Genomic DNA, 16,771 nt, shown 5'->3' on the forward strand with positions numbered 1-16,771 from the left:
AGGTCCTAAATTCCTAATTCTAGGAATTTAGGACCTAAGAATTACGTCACGGCTTGTGATTGGTCGCGTGGTGGTCACATGGGCGGCCGCGACCAATCACAAGCCGTGACGTCATCTAAGGCCCTGAACGCGCTCATTCTTAGGAAGGAAGGCTGCCGGAAAGAAGCCGAGGGTGAGTATATTCCTATTAGGTATATACTCACCCTCGGACGCGCCCTGCTTCTTTCTGGCAGCCTTCCTTCTTAAGAATGAGCACGTTCAGGGCCTTAGATGACGTCATGGCTTGTGATTGGTCGCGGCCGCCCATGTGACCGCTAACGCGACCAATCACAAGCCGTGACGTCATCCCTCAGGTCCTAAATTCCTAGAAGGGAATTTAGGACCTGAGGGATGACGTCGCGGCTTGTGATTGGTCGCGTGGCGGTCACATGAGCGGCACGTGACCAATCAGAAGCCGTGACGTCATGGAAGGTGCTGAACGCGCTCATTTTAAACAAAGAAGGCTGCCGGTTACCAGCGGTGATGTCCAGGGGCCTCCGGACAGGTGAGTATATCAATATTTTTTATTTTAATTCTTTATTTTACACATTCATATGGATCCCAGGGCCTGAAGGAGAGTTTCCTCTCCTTCAGACCCTGGGAACCATACACTGGAAACTTCCGATTCCGATTCCCGATACCACAAATGTATCGGATCTCGGTATCGGAATTCCGATACCGCAAGTATCGGCCGATACCCGATACTTGCGGTATCGGAATGCTCAATACTAATCAAGGTGTATCCACTAACTAGCATCACAGGTGTCTACAATCTTGGAATCAGTGAGTAGGCCTGTATATAGGGCTACAGATACAGATACTCACTGTGCTGTTTGGTGACATTGTGTGCATCACACTTAACATGGACTAGAGGAAGCGAAGGAAAGAGTTGTCTCAGGAGATTAGAAAGAAAATTATAGACAAACATGTTAAAGGTAAAAGTTATAAGACCATTTCTTAGGAGCTTGAAGTTCCTGTGGCTACAGTTGCACATATTATTCAGAAATGTAAGATCCATTGGACTGTAGCCAACCTTGGACGTGGCCGCAGGAGAAAAATTGATGACAAATCAGAGACGGATAATACGAATGATAACAAAAGAGTCCAGAAAAACTTCTAAACAGATTAAAGGTGAACTTCAAGGTCAAGGAAAAGAACATTGTCCCTACTGTGAAACATAGAGGAGGCTCTCTTATGTTCATTGCTGCATCTGGCAAAGGGTGTCTAGAATCTGTGTAGGGTACAATGAAATCTCAAGGGATTCTAGAGAGAAATGTGCTGCCTAGTGTCAGAAAACTTGGTCTCAGTTGCAGGTCATGGGTCTTGCAACAGGATAATGACCCAAAACACACAGCTAATACCACCAAAGAATGTCTAAGATGAAAACATTGGACTATTCTGAAGTGGCCTTCTATGAGCCCTGACCTAAATCTTATTGAGCATCTTTGGAAAGAGCTGAAACATGTCTGGAAAAGGCAACCTTCAAACATGAGACGACTGGAACAGTTTGCTCTTGAGGAGTGGGCCAAAATACCTGTCGAGAGTTGCAGAAGTCTCATTGACAGTTACAGGAATTGCTCCTTTTGCATCAATAACTGCAAGAGTGTGGCGTGGCATGGAGGCGATCTGCTGAGGTGTAATGGAAGCACAGGATGCTTTGATAGCAGCCTTCAGCTCCTCTGTATTTTTGGGTCTGGTGTCTCTCATCTTCCTCTTGACAATGCCCCATAGATTCTCTATGGGCTTAAGGTCAGGCGAGTTTGCTGGCCAATCAAGCACAGTGATACTGCTGTTTTTAAACCAGATTAGTACTTTTGGTCATGTGGACAGGTGCCAAGTCCTGCTGGAGAACGAAATTTCCATCTCCAAAAAGCTTGTCGGCAGAGAGAAGCTTGAAGTGCTCTAAAATTTACTGGTAGATGGCTGCGCTGACTTTGGTCTTGATAAAACACAGTGGACCTACAACAGCAGATGACATGGTTCCCCAAGCCATCACTGATTGTGGAAACTTCACACTAGACCACCAGCAGATTGGATTGTGTGCCTCTCCACTCTTCCTCCAGACTCTGGGACCTTGATTTCCAAATGAAATGCAAAATTTATTTTCATCTGAAAACAACACCTTGGACCACTGAGCAACAGTACAGTTCTTTTTCTCCTTGGCACAGGTAAGACACTTCTGGCATTGTCTATTGGTCATGAGAGGATTGACACAAAGAATGTGACACTTGTAGCCCATGTCCTGGATATGTCTTTGTGTGGTGGCTCTTGAAGCAATGACTCCAGCAGCAGTCCACTCCTTGTGAATCTCCCTCAAATTTTTGAATGGCCTTTTCTTAACAATCCTTTCAAGGTTGTAGTTATCCTTTTACTACCACACTTTTGGACTTTTTAAAAAGTTTAGGAAGCCTTTGCATGTGTTTTTTGTTAATTATTCTAATTTATTGAGATAATGATTTTTGGGTTTTCATTGGCTGTAAGTCATAATCATCGACATTAACAGAAATAAACATGAAATAGATCACTCTGTTTGTAATGACTCTATATAATATATGAGTTTCACTTTTTGCATTGAAGAACAGAAATAAATTAATTTTTTGAAGATATTCTGATTTAGTGAGCACTTGTATACTACTGTATATATATATATATATATATATATATATATATATATATATATATATATACAATATATATATGTATATACAGTATACATCTACAGTATATATATACAAGTACATTTATACAAAAAATGGTATAATTAAACATGAGCATAAATATGTATCCGTTTACATTTGAATCATAGTTTACATTTTTAGAGAATCGATGGTGGATATGATTAATCTGCAGAGTCTGGCAGATTCTATTGACTTACATTGGGGGTATCAGACTTTAATTAATCTTCACTATTCTGTAACAGGACACCTGGCAGAGCAGAATCTAATTCCAGTAAGAACATCGCATATTCAATGCAAATATTAGGAATAGGTGAACAGGGCAATAATTAAACAACATTAATTACTCAATTAAAGAACATTAATAGCATTACTAAACATAAAGGCTGTACTTTGGGACTAAATTACACACACAACTCTGGAAAAAAATAGGAGACCACTGCAAAATAAATTTTCAGTTTGTCTGATTTTTCTCTTTATAGGTTTATTTTTGAGTAAAATGGAATTTGTTCTTTTATTCTAAACTACTGACAACATATCTCCGAATTTCCAAGCAATAAATTTTGTATTTATTTTCTGAAAATGAGAAATGGTCAAAATGACAAAAAAAAGCATGGCTTGCAGACCTCAAATAATGCACACAAAAAACAAGTTAATAATCATTTAGAAACAACAATACGAATGTTTTAACTCTGGACGAGTTCAGAAATCAATATTTTGGGGAATAACCATGATTTTTAATCACATCTTACATGCGTCTTGGCATGCTTTCCACCAGTCTTTAACACTGCTTTTGGGTGACCTCATGCCACTCCTGGTACAAAAATTTAAGCAGTTCTTTGTTTGATGGCTTGTGACTATCCATATTCCTCTCGATCACATTACAGAGGTTTTCAATAGGGTTCAGGTCTGGAGATTGGGTTGGTCATGACAGGGATTTGATGTGATAAAGAAAAAAATAAAGAAAAAAACCTAGCACTCAACTTGATGCGTATGTGAAATTTTATTTGTAGTACCCAACAAACGTTTCGGTCCCTCATACGGACCTTCATCAGTTACGTACTTAACTGTGGCTTGGGCATAAAGAGACAGAGATGTCTCTGGGCACATATACATGCAGCGCCAGAGCGCTGGACTGGTGTAAATTGCTGATGGAGACCTGGCGTAATGTGCAATTGTCAGATGCGGTGTCCAGCGCGTCTGACAATTGCACATTACGCCAGGTCTCCATCAGCAATTTACACCAGTCCAGCGCTCTGGCGCTGCATGTATATGTGCCCAGAGACATCTCTGTCTCTTTATGCCCAAGCCACAGTTAAGTACGTAACTGATGAAGGTCCGTATGAGGGACCGAAACGTTTGTTGGGTACTACAAATAAAATTTCACATACGCATCAAGTTGAGTGCTAGGTTTTTTTCTTTATTGTATTAAGGTGTGGGAGCCTACCTTAGCACCATTCATACAGTAGTGCACACGGTTTTTTTCTAATAAGGGATTTGAAGTGGTGATCCTTCATCCACACCTTGATTGACCTAGCTGTTTGGCATGGAGCATTGTCCTACTGGAAAAACCAGTCCTCAGACTTTGGGAACATATCCTGAGCAGAAGGAATCAACTGTTTTTCCAGGATAACCTTATGTGCGGCTTGATTTATACGTTCTTCGCAAATATTAACCTGCCCAATTCCAGCCTTGCTGAAGCATCCCCAGATTAACACCTGGTCATCTAATGGTTAGATGGAGACCTGGAGAGGCGTACAAGCCACAGTGTGTTGCACCCACTGTGAAATTTAGTGGAGGATCGGTGATGATTTGGGGATGCTTCAGCAAGGCTGGAATTGGGCAGGTTGTTCTTTGCGAAGGGCATATGAATCAAGCTGCATACAAGGTTATCCTGGAAAAACTGTTGATTCCTTCTCAAGCAATGTTCCTCAAGAAGAACTGCTTACATTTTTGTACCAGGAGTGGCATAAGGTCACCCAGAAGCAGTGTGAAAGACTGGTGGAAAGCATGCCAAGACGCATGAAAGCTGTGATTAAAAATCATGGTTATTCCACAAAATATTGATTTCTGAACTCTTCCAGAGTTAAAACATTAGTTGTTTCTAAATGATTATGAACTTATTTTCTTTGCATTATTTGATGTCTGCAAGCAATGCATTTTTTTGTTATTTTGACCATTTCTCATTTTCAGAAAATAAATACAAAATGTATTGCTTGGAAATTTGGAGATGTTGTCACTAGTTTATAAAATGAATGAACAATTTCCATTTTACTCAAAAATATACCTATAAAGAGAAAAATCAGACAAACTGAACATTTTGCAGTGGTCTCTTAATTTTTGACAGAGCTGTATATATATTTTTTCAAACTTATGTACAGGAACTATGTAATGCAAAAATAGGATCAAATTCGGTCACGTAATCGTTATAATGTTCAACAAAAATTATATTGTTGTACCATGTTAGTCTGAAAAATCGATGTAAATACTTTAATGATCAATACTTTTGTCTTTTGGGGGCATAAAAGTATTTACATGTTCATCAAGAAAAGGTAAAGTGTTTTCAATTGGTTAACAGTTTAATGGATGCTGGGGTCTTATGCTCCAGGTGGTCAAGTAGTAATATTGCGAGTCCACAATTATATTCGAACCTTAGGGCTAAGTAAATCAGTGGACATTCTGTATATTGCTGGTTTCCATTCACAAGGAAATCAGAAATAAGATTTTACCAAATCACTTCCATTGTTTGGCTTAGCGAGAATTCTCAAGCAGCGCTTTCATTTCTCCTTAAGGATATGGCTGCCGTTTCTTCCAGTGCTATGAATTATAGATAAGGAGATTGGTCCTTCCATTGAGCACTGCATTAAGTACAACCTGATTTCTTCTTGGCTTCCATTGGTGTTAGGCTGACATATTTTAAGAGATGTTCAGCTTTTCCATTGTCTTAGACACATGTAAGATTACTAATATGCAATAAAATAAGATGGCACAGGAAAACCCAGCTAAGAGCATACGGGATGTGATAATCGCACGGACCCCATTGCTTCCTACAATACTGTGCTACATTTTATAATTGTGCTCTGGGCCCCAACTGCTGAGTGGACACAAACAAAAGGATGAATTATCCAGCTCAGAAAATACATACACTGATTTATCGAATTCTTCTAGTGTCCTCTGAGACGGCAAGCAATTTGTTTAAGAGTTGGAAGGTGCATTAAAATGAGATAGACCATGCAGGTCAATGATTTCCCATACTACAGAGACATTCTCCCTCTACTTAGAAGATCAAGTTCTACGAATTTCAACTGGATTGGCAAATTTAACTGTTTACAGGCTAGAAGACGGGATTTTCCTTTTAGATTTTCTATATATTCTGTAAAAAGAAATGTTTCATCCTGACACTGGTATAACTGGTATAACTGGTATAACAGGTGTCGTTTGCCCAAAAGATATGTTACACTGACATACTCAGTGCATTAGAGAGTAACTGGCATTTTAATTTCTTTTCATATGTCAATAAATATCTGATCGGACAAATCTGTTTCTTTCTCCTCTTGGACTGATCATTTATTATCAAAATTGTCAGTTCACAGGTAAAATAGGTCTTCAAAAAACATCACAAAAAATAGCCTTACCAACACAAGATCAGATTAACAATGCACGAGCAGGATGCAGCAGACCCCCCATGATAAAGGCGGGGGCAACACAGATGTAAAATAGTGATGAAACAGCCACTCACAAACCTACTAATTCTTGCAGGGGGTGATTGTGTAGTATTAAACATGCATCCAGATGGAGCTTGCATAGGACGCCAGTCACACAGACACGCATGATGCACAGGGTCTGGCTTACGGCCTTAGATGACTCCCATACTATTAGATCAGGTGGGCAACAGAGCACAATGAAAGTGCACCCCACAAGGACAGACACCTCAATTCTCCCAACCAACACTAAAGGACCTGGCAGCATTCAGCATAAAAATGAAAAAAAGTTTAATAAAAAAAGTATAAAATATACAAGATATTAGTTGATATTTTGGCCAAAATACGCAAGCTAAAATATGTCTTCAGTAAATACAGATTTTCCCTTTTATGAGATATGAGATTGCAGTTGGTGCTCATAAAGTTCTATGGAGAGCAGCCATTTCAGGAGAATTTGTCACTATCCGTCTCTACCACTTCCTCCCCTCTGGATAGAATTTTATGAGCAACAACCATCGTCTCTTATCTCAGTAATGGGGAAGTCTGTCTTCACTGAATACGTATTTTACCCAAGGATTGAGAGTGAAAGTTCAATCCAAGAGGAGAAAAAAGCAGACGTCTCTGATAAGATTACATAGATACTATATATAGTACATACTGATAAATATCTATATACAGAAATATTTGTGTGTGTATATATATATATGTACCTATATATGTGTGTACATTTACCTGTACACACACATATATCTATAGATATATATATTTAGCGGATGAAATAAGTATTGAACACTTCACCAAGTACCGGTAAATGTATTTCTAAAGGTGCTATTGAGAAGAAATCCCCAACAACCCATCTAATCCACACAGGCAAATAAATCAAACCATAGATGTCCATAAATTAAGTTCTGTGTAATAATGAGAAATTACACAGGGAAAAAGCATTGGAAAACACCTATTGAAATCTATGTAAATGGAACCTGTCAGCAGGATTGTGTACAGTAACCTACAGATTGTCAGGTTGGCGCCAGTATACTGATTAACATGATACCTGGGTTGATGAAATCCGTCTTGTGGTTGTTGTTTAATCTTTAATTTCAGTTTTCAGTTAAGAATATGCTCGTGCTCCAGGGCGGCCTGTGGGTGGCGCTGTGGGTGGGGTCTTTGGCTGATCCGATAGATGCTACTGCACAGGCGCAGCTAGCGCCATCTTGATGAAACCAAATTATTATTTTTTCTTTAGCAAAATGGTAGTTTTGCCTGCGCAATACCATCTATCACAATCCCAATGATGCTACTGTGAAATTGCTATTTTGATTATGATTTTTTTACTCAAGAAATTTATATGACAAAATCAGATGAAAGTATGGATATTATAGATGTGATCATGCTACAGCACAGGTGCCGCCGGCAGCAGTGCATGATGAATGTAATTTTTTCAAAAAATAAGATATACAGTATATAAAATAGGGGACAGGTTACTGAGGGATTAGTGACCTGTCAGAAGCCATACTGGTGAATAACTAAACTAAGCACCACACAAAGCACCGCCCTCCTCCCACAGCCCCACCCCGAGCACGGCCATATGCTGAAAACTACAAATAAAGATTACACAACAACCACAAGACGGATTTCATCAACCAAGGTATCATTTTAATCAGTATAATGGTGCCAACCTGACACTCTGTGTAGGTTACTGTGCTCAATCCTGCTGACAGGTTCATTTTAACACTTCACACAAATGTCTTTGTTTGTGATGACAACTTAAAGACACCTTATGGAGGTGATGTGTTAAGTACAAATTTTACCCGCTATATATGAACAAAAAGCCTGCATATGTACCGTAACTTGAAAAGCAAGACTTTCATCATTTTATTTCTTCAGAAAAACAAGGCCTTCTAAAATAAGATGGCAGTGCAATTTTTAATATTGGAGATATGGCTATTCATAATATGGAAAGAAAAGAGTTTGGCAGAGCTACAGATCAGTGAAGGACACTGTTGATGCCACAGATAATTGTAATTAACATTTGCTCGTGAGGGCCGCAGCCGCTGTATGAATGGCCTTGTACCCACTGGGGATGACGATGGGAGGATAGATCTGCAGCTGTATGCTAATCTGCCAGCTTCTAAACCATTCCGAAAGGTCAACATATTGAGATTTCCCCAGCTCATTTCCTTCTCACAATACTTATTGATTCAGACCATCTTTTTAGAAGCGTATGGTTTTAATTAGCAATTCATTGTTCGGAGGCTTTTCAAACAGTAAATTGTGGTAAAATAAGTTAAACTTTCTCTTTGTTGATGCAGTAAGCATACGCTATGCAAATCTCTGACAGAAATCTGCTCTGCAAGTCTTATGTTGCTTTCACCAACGGTAATTTATCGCTGCATATTAAAGACGAAGGAAAGTAAGTGTGAAACAATGCGGATGAAGATTATTCTGGGTAGCAAAAGCTGACATCTAAAGCCAGAAGTAGATCCAGCAGGGAGAAATATAAAGCTAGCGATATGGCTAAAGGTGTTGCAACATTAAGAAAGTGTAGCAACTAATGATAGCAAATGTGGCCACCTAGTGACCTGAGAGTTTAATTTACAAGAAATCTGTCACCTGGTTTTTGCCTTCTAATCTGAGAGTTCTCATTCAGAGAACTGGCAGATCTGCAACAGATAAAACATTGGTTTTATGAAAATTACAGCAAGCAGCCTAGTCAGTGACACATTGCTGGTATCGGGGTCTTCGTCTCTACATTATGCTGCTTGCAGATGGGGTAGCAAAAACCCAGTGATAGATTCACTTCAAATGCCAATAGTGCATCATTACAAGGAGACGTAGAATGGCAGGTTGTGCATGTGCTCTGCCTTATTTAAGTCTATGACACCAAAGATACCAAAGGGCAGCGAATGCTGCACAACCTGCCACTCTGTTACTCTCTTCATGGCCAGGGTCAGAAAAAGGTGAATGGGGGACAAAGATGAATGAAGTGGCAGATACAGTGATGCTTGGATGTTTGTAAACCCTTCAGAATTGTCTATATTTCTGTATAAATTTGACCAAAAACTAAACCAAATTTTTGCACAAGTTAAATATCTACATTTAGGACCTCTATTACAATCTGATGTAGTTGTAGATCCAAATTATGAGGAAATATGGAAAATTCTCAAACGTTAACAAACTTTCAAACACCACTGTATTTTGTATTTTCATTCAAGTCTTGTACAGTAAACATACCAGTGGATAGATGATATCCTGTTCATCTTCAAGTATCCCTTTAATGTTGGATGGCCAAAGTCACCATTTAGTCCAAGCTTTAGTCCTTTCTAAATATTTTTTTTTCCTTCTAAAACCACTTCTGGCATAGGCTCAACAAATTGCATCACCAGCAGTGGTGTTTTTCCAAAAAGCACTGTTTGTGAAACCACCTTAAGAGAAAATTACCAGATATACCCAGTAAAAGGTTCAGTAATATGTAGTGTGACTTTGCCATGGAAAGAACTTAAAATATAGCAAAACACAAATTTGTCATTTACAAGCAATGAAAGCGCCAGGGCAAGCCATAAGGCCACGGTCACAGATTCAGTATTTGGTGAGTATTTTACCTGAGTATGTGTAAGCCAAAACCAGGAGTGGGTGATAAATACAGAAGTGGTGACGTGTTTCTATTAGACTTTAGCCCTGATTGTTCCACTTCTGATTTTGGCCTACAAATACGGATATAAAATACTGACCAAATACTGAACATCTGAAAAAGGCCTAATATAAACTCTTTTAAAATGAACCTGTCACCAGTTTTTTGCCTCATAAACCATGCCCATCACCTACAACCCCTTTATATTTTCATAGGAGCCGCTGCATACGTCTGAAAAAGAGTTTTATACATGTCCCTCGCTGTATGTAAATTGTGCGGTCCCGTCTGATAAAGTGGATCACATCTGTATGTGATCTACACAGGGCTCGAAGTCTGGCGCCTGCACAGTGGAATCAGCGACCTTCGCAGGCACGCCTCACTCTGGCCTTTTGAACAACCAGGGAGCTGGTGATATACAAATGAATCTACCGCCTGCGCATTACATAACTTCGCACTGCCGGTCTCTAATTCGACTGCACCAGCACGAGACTTTCAGCACTGTGTTAATGATGGAAAGACGTCATCCACTTCCATCCAGATAGAAGAGGCAGAGTTTTAAGGTACCAGGGTGGCGCTGATCACAACCTGGATTCGCCCATAGGACGGGCTCACACAATTTACAGACAGCGCAGGACATGTATTAAGCATTTTTTCAGAGGTATGCAGGGGCACCTATCAGACTATAAAGGGGTTGTAGGAACCTCATTTACATGATTTTAAATGTGCTGGGCCGGGTTTATAAGGCATAAAACGTGCGACAGATTCCTTTTAAATACAGTTGATAGCTCATAAACTGATGATCTCAGTTCTTCATCATTAGACTCTTACATTTACCGATTAAAGCATACTTTACTAGCATATCTTTAATTTTCATAAATAAGGAAATATAACACATGATAACACATGAAACGATATAATATATCTCATTAGGGTAAGGTGACTTCTTCACCTCCCAGCAGGCTGAAGTTCAACATTCACTGCTTGTTGCTTTCAGTAAATATTCAGAAATACATTCCGTGTGTAAAACTCTTAGGCCTGTTCACATCTAAGTAGGAGACTCCATCACAAATGCAATAGTTTTTAATGAGAAAATTAGCCCCATATGTTAACAAATGTAACAATGTTCTGGAGCCTCATGGACCCAACTTATGGGGTCCTTGGAAGGAATACAAGTAGTATTAGATGGAATCATGGATCTAGTAGAGCAGTATGGCTTTTCTTACAAATGTAAGCCATAGTGCATGTGTTACCTTCAAACTACCTGAAGGCTGTTTAAAGGGCATTGAGAAGGGAACCATGCTGCATTGTCAAGACTCCAGCTGTGAGAGAGGAGGGAGTGACAGGTACTCCTAACTGCGAGTTAGCGCTCTCTTTTCTTACTCTAGAAGTGTTTCTGGTAACAGCTAGAACTTTATTCTCATTTATTCGCTATATCATATTAAATGTGACAAATTATTGATTATGTGGTGGATATTGTTGTTTTACAGCAAACTTAAGAAAAAAAAGGAAAATTGTAGGATTATAAAAAGTTCTAATTTAACTTGAAGGTTATGGACAACTTGGCACTGTGTTTTTTTAATTTGCTTACTACAAGAATAATAAATCGTCATCAGTAAACATTTACTACCATTTTTCAGCCATAAAGCCTGTGTAATGCCTTCATGTAGCTGGCTGTGCTGCTGCTTTTGGAACAGCTGACCAGAGCAAACTATTCTTCTGTCAGCTAGGGCCCGATTTATTTATTTTTTGATTAGTGAAAGCCTGCTTTCTCCTCTCACATTAGCACAGTATAAAAGAAATCAGGGGGAGATTGTACACAGCAGAACAAGCTCCATTAATGAGGGAAGAGCTACCATTATAGAGTCAGCAGGGAAGTTGAGGAATCACCAGAGTAGATAGGGTGAAAACAACCCAAGACAAAGTCTGCATTTGGTGGAGGGGGGAAAGGGGAAGGGAAGTATAGAGGTCATAACAGGTCAAATGCATTAGAAATAGAAACCAGTAAAGTAATGAAATTCTGCAGGTTCAAGAGAGCTAGTGAAGGCAGCAATACCCTGGAAGAACTTGACATTCAGCATATATTACTGGAAAGGACATACACACGAGGAGTTGGTTGCAACTTTACATCAGGGGTAAAGCTTCCTGTCTGAAAGTTAGTACAACTGTTTTGACTTAAGGTTAACTAATAAATAAAGTAAAAAAATATTTTTCCATGTCAAAAAATATTTTTCCCTATCAAAGGTGTCCATAACTTTTACAAATATAAAAAAGTAACACATGCAACATTTAAATTGGTAGTAACTGAATGTTAGGTCATATTCACTCATTCAGTTTTCCTGCACGTGTTCTGCTCTTGTTATTTGTTTTTTTGTGTGAGTGGATAAAACATCTACCCATTATTATCTATGCATCTCTTCTCATGCCTGGTATGCAAAAAACAGTGAAATGTCTAATTTTAATCCGGTTTTTGGATCAAACTTGTTTAATTATTATTGTGCCGTCTATTTTTCACTAGCTAATTAATCTTGAAAACCTCTAGTAGCTTTTTTTTATAGTAAATAACGGCACATAGGTAAAAAATGGCTGAAAATCAAATTCATCGACATGAAAAACCATTTTTTTTGTGCATGGTAAAAAAAACTGGCATGGGAATCCAGCCTACCTCTGAAAGGTGTTTCATGGTTTTTCAGGTCTTAACAATTCTATCATATGTTCTTTCTTTCTGTTCTGTGATTCAAATCTGTTACATGTAACGTTATATCAGACGTCCAACCTTATTTTAAGAAGCAAAAGACCTCACAAAACTTATATGAACAGAAATAGTCACATCAATAAAAAAGACAAATGATTTTCAACACCTTCTTTATTGTTGTAAAACATGAAAAAGGCCAGTTCTTAATTTATCCATGGATATCCCCCAACACTGGTTTTGGGTGGACACGGGGGCGGCCACGAGGTTGTCCTCTTCTGCGCAGAGGGCCGATAAGTCGGCTCCCTGCCCAGGTGGGATTTTCGCCACTACCCCTGGCCATAGTGCTTGGCATAGAAGACCCAGTTCTTGGATCTTGAAGAAAGAATTGAGCAAAAGAACAGGGCAAAGTGGCTGAAACTGAAGAAATGCGTGTCCCTCTTGGACGTGTTAGTCCACCACGAGCCCTTCGGGTAGTAGTTGCTGTGCCACTGCATGGTGTTCCCCTGCCTTCTGGACCCTGACCATCTTGAGCAATTGCTCTCTCTTGCCTTCTTTTTCTAAGTTCATCTCGGATATCACCTAGCACACCAAGTAGCTGACGATGAAGCTCTCTATCTCTTGCTCTTTCCTCACGCTGCCGGGTCATTTCTTCTTCTTTTAAAGCCAATTCTTGACGGTATAATTGGTCCCTCAATTTCTCTAGCTGCAAAAGGCGATGAAGGCTAGCTCTCCAACGAGCTCTTCTATCATCTTTAGCACGAGGGCGTCCTAGCCTTCTTGGCATTGTGGCACTAGATGCCTGGTCACCCTCAGGATACTCAGAAGACAAAAGGGATTCATTACAACTATGTTCACTGCGCTGAGATGAAGCAAGTTGGTGATCTTCTTCCCCATTATTATCTTTTCTGTGGTCTTGCATCAAAGGCCAAACCATTCCTCCAGGCAAAGAACCAATCTCTGTTTGCTGACTACCTCCATCTCTCTCAGACTGTGTAGACTCTGCTGACTCAGGTACCCTGTCAGATGGTGGAATATCTGAGTCACTCTCATCCCCCCAACCTGTGTGTGCTGAAAGATAGCAGAGAGGATCTTCAGTGGAAGAAGCTAGTGGACCTGGAGAAACACGCCTAAAAGACTGTTTGATCTGTCTTCCCACAGTGAGAGACACCCGTACTTCCTCTTTTGTTGGGGACCAGTGCTCAAGGTAAGGATTCATAATCATTCCTTGACATCTTCTGCTTTCTAGCTCTTGGTCTTCTGTATCTCCTTCTACTGATGTAGTACTATATGTTACTAATGTGCCACTTCTTTGAGGTGGTGACAATGCTGATCTCATAGGGGACCTTTGATTTGGCAGTGATGATGCTGTGGAAATAAAGCAGAAAAAACGGTAAACCACATAGCACAAGGAAGAAGCTCCTAAAAAAACTAAAATCTAGTGCATGGATCTAACACTAATACCCTGCAAAAATGCCTTATCTAGCCAATGCTTGTGGATTCAGATTTTGGTCTACTGATTAGCGAAAGTCTTTGTGGTTTAAAAAAAAAAAAAAAAAAAGTTTAAAACATTTTGTGCTTGTATGACCTCAAAAATATTAAGATTCTGCATGGGGAAATATTTCTGTAATGCAAAAAATTGAATGATACCTCTGTAAAATGTTTTTAATTGAGTAAAAGGGATTTTTCCAACACGGCTTACAAATCCCTTACATTGCATTTAAACATACTTGCAGAAAAAGTTCAAAGGAAATGTGTTTCATATTTAAAATCATTTAGTTATTTGAACCCACTTTCAAACATGTATTTTAGCAAACCTAGAATTGTAGCAGGCCACAAAATGCATCTTCTATAATCCTTGATATGATGTGCTTTGCAGTGTACAGACTTTTCCCCATGTAGTATCTTGGACTGCTCTGCCTTTAGCCCCTGCTGTTGCCTACAGAATCCAGAAAGCAAAAAAAACAGGGAGTATTGGCCTCGGCTATGGATTTCAGGGTGCAGGACCTTCAGCAGAAGCTAAAGAAGAGGGTTGCCTGGAGTCACAGTGCTGGATTGGGTGGCTGGCGTCATGATTGATGCTCTGTGTTGGAGCTGAGAGAAAAATATCCGTACAGCTAAATCATTGGTAAGTAGCTATTCTACTGTATTTTAATGTACAATATGTCTTAAGAAATGATTGTATCATTAAAAAGGTAATGTTACAGGGTAATGAAGCACCCCTCACTAATCTATCTCATTTAAGCAGGCTACCATAGAACGTGCAATTTATTTAGATATAACTTTATTATGATTAATGTGGTTTTCTTTTAAGGAAACCACTATGGGAAACCTGGCTTTTTCAGGTAAGAAAACACTTAAGTTTACAGTCTTCAAAAATCGATTGGGAATTTATCAGCTAATGTATTAATTTTCTTCTGTCTTTGCTAAAACTACAGATATGTCCCTTAGTACAATGCATTATATTGAAGTCTGTTGAGCTTACCTGGATCAGCTTTGATGCCTTCCAGCTCACCCACCATCCTGCACAACATGCAAGAAAGGAGAACCCTTCCCTCTTACTGGGATGGGGGTTATGAGCATGGTGGCCCCTCCTGGCAGCCCTGATCGGGAAGCTCCTCTTTAAATCTTGCCGAAGGTCCAGGCACCCAATGTCTTGTGTTGAGACTCTTGGTACATCATGCATAGCCGAGGCCGCTGGATCTGTGTCCACAGCTGGGGCTCTCTTGATATTTATTAGAAGGGGGTTACCATTTTATATTATACTGAGGGTAAGGATGAAGGCTTATTATATGGAGCTTTTAAATAATAACTGTTTATTTAACAGGCATTGTTAGACAGGGGCAAATGATCACTTGGACCATTAGTAAGGAATTATTACGCAATTCATCTCAAGTTGAACAAATGTTTCTTTCTGTAGTTGTAACCATTAAGTCAAGTTTAGGTATGCTATCAGGAGGGACAAGAACTATTGCTTGTGTCTGTGTGCTACAAGTGTGGTGTAAACATTTGGTAGATAATACACCCAGCATTTATGATGAAAATTCATACTGCACATTGCACTAGAGAAACAAAACAGTTTTAATCACGATAAAACCAAGCTCAACTAAATTCAAGAAGTTACCTAGTGACTCACGTAAAGGTGACTACAATGGCATAGTTCTGCAATCATAATTAACATCTGTACTTTGACCTCCAAGTGTAAACTTTGGAATGCAAATACATAACATACAATTTTTTAAAGTACTTTCAGGTTTCTCACAGAATTAAAAATATATGTCCATTGATAAGTTACCTCTAGCTCACAGATAGAGCAAGGTTTTCTAAGCTTATAAGTAACTTGTTAATGACATTTACAAAACCGTCTTTTCTAGCTCTACAAGCCATGTTTTAGCTGAAAGTCTCCATGTATCATTTTTTTTAATTGTACAGACATAGTTGCAATATACAGTGATACTCTTGAGTTGTATACAATCTTGTGGACTGTAGTTGTCTTTCATTAGCAGTAACATAAAAAAAGTCTCTGTATAGCCCAGGCCTTAGTCTTGGGCTAGATGATGACTTTGGCTGCGACACAGGTTACGGGGCCAAAGATCACTTGACAACACTGCTACAACGCAGCACAAGGCAGGTTAAAGGGGTCGTCTTCTATGGTTCAGTGACTACCCTAGGCAAATTGCAAAAAATCCAACTTTATGTGACTTGCTAGTCATGATCCCGATACCTTGGGGTTCACAATCTGACCACATTGCGTTACGATGTAGCAGATGCACATAGCGGTCTTTTGGCTGTGTCGTGGCCAAAGTAGCCATCTGGCCTCAGCCTTATTGTTACCATGTGTGAAACAACAAAGTTCAAGATACAATTTAACTTTTGGTTTTACATGCAAACATATCTGACATGAACACAGCATTGAGCCATCAAACAACATAGGTGGGACATATAAAGGATATTTTGTATTGTAATTGTGCAACAAATACAGTGGGCTGATGAAAGTACAAAGATACTGGAACTGGGAACACTTGGTCTACATGAAAAT

The 16,771-nt window shown here is 39.3% G+C and overlaps 1 protein-coding gene across 10 annotated transcripts in view; it reads right to left on the reverse strand.

Annotated features, from left to right (window-relative positions):
- DLGAP3 (DLG associated protein 3) overlaps window positions 1-16,771 on the reverse strand; it is an 811,006-nt gene that overhangs the window by 165,557 nt on the left and 628,678 nt on the right. For 4 of the 10 annotated variants that reach the window (XM_077295795.1, XM_077295793.1, XM_077295790.1 and 1 more), the window contains one exon: window positions 12,889-14,100. The exons of the other annotated variants lie outside the window; for them this stretch is intronic. In XM_077295795.1, the coding sequence (XP_077151910.1) occupies window positions 12,944-14,100 (1,157 nt within the window). In that variant the 3' untranslated portion in view covers window positions 12,889-12,943. Of the gene's footprint in view, window positions 1-12,888; window positions 14,101-16,771 lie in introns of those variants that run through there. 10 annotated transcript variants of the gene reach the window in all.

This window comes from Ranitomeya variabilis, chromosome 3, assembly GCF_051348905.1.
Source record: "Ranitomeya variabilis isolate aRanVar5 chromosome 3, aRanVar5.hap1, whole genome shotgun sequence".
Classification (NCBI taxonomy): Eukaryota; Metazoa; Chordata; class Amphibia; order Anura; family Dendrobatidae; genus Ranitomeya; species Ranitomeya variabilis.